The sequence below is a fragment of the Orbicella faveolata genome, unplaced genomic scaffold (assembly GCF_042242905.1).
Source record: "Orbicella faveolata isolate gen_17 unplaced genomic scaffold, um_ofav_v1 contig_27, whole genome shotgun sequence".
NCBI classification, from domain to species: domain Eukaryota; kingdom Metazoa; phylum Cnidaria; class Anthozoa; order Scleractinia; family Merulinidae; genus Orbicella; species Orbicella faveolata.
This window is the reverse complement of record NW_028301555.1, coordinates 1,410,850-1,415,000: the sequence shown is the minus strand read 5'-3', so window position 1 is coordinate 1,415,000 and position 4,151 is coordinate 1,410,850. Positions and strand designations below refer to the sequence as shown.

At 44.0% G+C, this 4,151-nt stretch overlaps 1 protein-coding gene across 1 annotated transcript in view; it reads left to right on the top strand.

The window, feature by feature from the left end:
- LOC110045920 (importin subunit beta-1-like) overlaps positions 1-3,851 on the top strand; it is a 29,052-nt gene extending 25,201 nt beyond the window's left edge. The window contains exons 23-26 of the mRNA XM_020751580.2: positions 386-497; positions 1,159-1,273; positions 2,271-2,427; positions 3,036-3,851. Coding sequence (XP_020607239.2) covers positions 386-497; positions 1,159-1,273; positions 2,271-2,427; positions 3,036-3,041 — 390 coding nt within the window. The 3' untranslated portion in view covers positions 3,042-3,851. The remainder of the gene's footprint in view (positions 1-385; positions 498-1,158; positions 1,274-2,270; positions 2,428-3,035) is intronic.
- The last annotated feature ends 300 nt before the right edge of the window (positions 3,852-4,151 follow it).

Genomic DNA, 4,151 nt, shown 5'->3' with positions numbered 1-4,151 from the left:
TGTGCGGAAAGGGCTAGCCTAGCACTGCTATCTGCGTATCAAGAATATCTGATGACATTTAAATTGATGACGTCACAAGTAGTACAAAGAGCACGACCATTAATTACGCATATATGCGTAGTTGGTATTCAAAGGGTTAAATTCTTTGGCAATGCCTGTCAAGTGACAATTCCTGTCGAGCACTCCAGTTTTGTAGCGCCCCATATGGCCACTGTCGTATATCATGCACCTTTTCCCTAATAAATCCCTCCCCTAAGCTTAATGCTCGTTGCGTAATCCTTCCTCCTCTCAAATGAGGAAAGATTGCTTGTCGAGCTCAAAGGGTGTCTGCAAAGGACATACGCTCTAAAAGGTTAACTAACGTGACTTTTGTGTTGGATGCTAGTCTGATTACGACATGGTGGATTACTTGAATGAGCTCAGAGAAGGATGTTTAGAAGCCTACACTGGAATTATTCAAGGACTCAAGGGCGAGGCTAAAGAAGGAACCCCTAGTAGTAAGTGCAGTCACACTAGATTCCCCAGTGTTTTTGGTTCGCGTTTCCTCTTCTTAGGTCTTTGTAGTATGAGAACAGAACAAATAAAATTATACTATCAACCGACCGATTTCACCGCAGTCTACTTGTATAGCTTACTTCATATATTCATCATCTCAGATTTATCTCATCCCTTGTAACTGATGAACTCTGGGGGGGCAGGGAAAGCGCAGTGGTGAGAGCGCTCGCCTCCCACCAATGTGGCCCGGGTTCGAATCCTGGACATGGCGTCATAAATGGGTTGAGTTTGTTGTTGGTTCTCGCCTTGCTCCGAGGGTTTTTGTCCGGTTTTCCTCACTCCACAGAAACCAGCACTTCTAAACTTCAATTCGATCTGAAAACAGTGGACGAAGAGCCTGTCCGTGGGATGTGCCCCTGAAAATTCCTATTGATTGATTGATTGAGTTATTGAATGGTTTCACAGTTCAATGGCAGTGTCTGTACCAGAATCACAGAGGTCATATAACTCGAATCTCTGAATTGTTTTTGTGGCTCTCTTTTTAACTGTTTTAGTGGAAATATAAAGTGCTGAGATCTGTTTCTTCCGTTCAGTTCATATGGCACTGTTTGTTTTGTTCATATGGTAGTATTTTTGTAATCCTTTCTTATGTTGTTTTAACAGAGGAGCTGGTTCTGGTTCAGCCACACATAATGCATATCATCACCTTTATAGAAGTCATTGCTACAGACCAGGACCATTCAGAGAGTAATGTCTCCAGTGCTTGCGGTCTTGTAGGGTAAGACACTGCCTTAATTATTTATTCAGTGTTTACTGCATCATAGTGCCCACTACAGTGTTAATGATACTGGCCAGTTAAATGCTTGGGATGACTTTGGGTTGCAGCAGTATCATCCAGGGGAGTGGAAATTTTCCTGTTCTGAAAGTGGAGATAAGCGCCAGCCTGATTTCACATTCGTCCAGTTCCTTCTCGGCCCTTCCAGCCGTGGTAAGACCCGGGGGGGGGGGGGGAATACTCCCAGAAAAATTGGGTGTGGGTGTGCGGCCCGCTTCCCAAAACCCTTACCCTATTTATGACTAAAATCTGCGATATTCCCTACCCTACTTAAGACCTTACCAAAAATTCGAAACCCTATTTATGACCTGACCCTTAAATCAAAACCCTGTTTCAGACCTACGTTATAATTATTTCAGGCCAATGTCAAATTACCGTAAACATAATTCGTGAAGGGCTTTTGTTGATTTTCTTTTCGATAATGATGAAAAAGTGGCATCTTCTTAAAAACATACCCATATCAAGGCTAGAGTGCAAAAACCATACCCTATTTATGACCAAAATGGCCAATATCAGCTAAAATCGATGCCCTATTTATGACCAAAACGGCTGAAAAACCATACCCTTTGGGGCCGCACATACCTATATAGCCCATATAATGGAGTACCCCCTCCCCCTCCGGTGGGGTAAGATCCCGAAACCTGTTGGCAGGCTACTCGAATGCGGCCTAGATTGCATTCCCTTTGCCTTCTGCAACGTTCAGCTGCGAGGCAATTTGAGAACGCGAGGTTTTTGACATTTTTAAGGTAGTTGTCTGATTGTTTTAAAACAAGGACTAAGGTAGCCTGAGAAATGCACAAGTCGACGAGAAGGTGTTTAAATTGAACACGTTACCTGTGAATTGTGAACCCCTGGTAGGGACGTTAGGTAGTTTTGGTATCAGTGTTGCATTGGGAAGATCGAAAATCACTGTTACTTACATGGTCTTGTTAAATTGCAGTGATATTTGTTCAGCATTTGGCGCGCAGGTTCACCCACTGCTAGAGAAACCAGCCATCAACGAACTGCTCCAAGAAGGAAGGCGATCTAAGACACACAAAACCAAACAAGTCGCCACCTGGGCAACCAAGGAAATGCGCAAGCTCAAGCAACAACAGGTTTGTAAGAAGCGGGGGCCAACGGGTTCATTGTTATAACAGGGTTCTAATACAGGGCCTGAATAGACTCGAACTGCTGATCGATGGCGATTACTAGGTGTCTCCGACTTCGGACTCCGATGTCAGCGCGCCGCGACTTTAGATGTGTATCGAATCGACTGAACATGAGTATCGAAACGACCAGATACCAAACAGTTGAAGGACATTCTATCCGCTTTAAATAGGTGTTTAGTAGCTTTGTAAGATTAGAAGTTTACTTGCTTAGTTTCCCCTTATAACGAAGTGACTATTCTTTGGAACGAGGTGACTCTGATGGAACGAAGTGACCAACGTTGGAACAAAGTGACTTGGAACGCAGTGACCGGATACCGACCCCAAACTTGCCAATCATACATTTTCACGACTTAGTAACGGATTCATATAAGACTTCGCTTATTTACTGAATTCGACATGATAAATAGAACGGTGACGCTTATTTTTTTTTTTTAGTTTAAATTAAAGAAACGGAAATGCGTGACATCGGAGGTCCATTGGCAGTAGACCTAACGCATTGCAGACCTATGTATGTGAAGTGTTTGTAACCAATCAGTTCTCCCCTTTTCTTGCAGAATTAGTCACGTGATGGCGACCACAGAGAGAGCGTGCGAGAGTGCGTGAGAATCGAGCTTCCGTGATGTCGAGAGCGTGCGTACCTGACATGCGTGGAGAGCGAGTGCGTTACCCCTCCCCCCCAAACAGAGAGAAGCACCCGGACAATGACCAATGACAGCCAACTTCCAAATCACTTGACAGCGGTTGACGAGCGAAAAGCGTGCAAGGTTATGGTTGTAAAGGTGATACAGTTTGATGCCCGCGTGGATCCCGTCGTGCCCCGCATGGATCCCGTCTTCGCCCACGTGAATCCCTTTTCTCCTTTCCATGGAAGTGTAAAGGAAACCCAACACACTTGGTTCCGTGAAAGGAAAGGTTTCAGCCGTAGCGAAAATAAGTGTGCTGCGACTTGACTGAAATAACTTTACCCTTTCACGAAGCCAGGCTATTTTGACGCGGCGTGGACAAATTCCGCCTCGAAGTAATAAAATATATAGATGCCCCTCTTCTTCCCCCAAGAAAAGACGATATTCCCCGCCCTCAACCATTAGTAGTGAAGTTCTAGATTACGGTGGAATTAATTTTTTTTGCGCTGCAATGAAAGTGTTCTGCAGGATGTTAGATTTAAAGAACGTATTTTTGTGAAGAACGGGGGAAATTTTGACGATTTACGGGACAAAATTATTGTACAGTGAATATTGTGTAAGATTGTAGAGACTATCATGCAACGGAATTGACTTAAAATGAGCCCTACAAAGTGGAACAATCTAAAAAAAGTCAGTATATTCCGTATAGCTATAATTAAAAGCAGTTTTCGATACCTCTGCTGTAAATTTGTTGTGTCTTTGGTTACTCCTGGTCCGAAAGCTTCGCTTTATAGAAGCCATTGGATGGATATAACCTAACTACCTTGCTACGAAAATACGCCTTCGCAAAAAGATGATTCCTTCACCCCGGCGCCCCCTCCCCCGAATCTGAGATCTAAAAATCTTTCTATATTATTAACGCCCGGAGAGTTTCACGTACGCCTATAAGCCTGAGCAACGGTTGCTTTGACTTCCGTAAGGGAATAAGCGCGGCCGGCAGCATGAAATGAAATTGCTTGAAATGAAGTCTAGAGGCTTCTCCGCGAG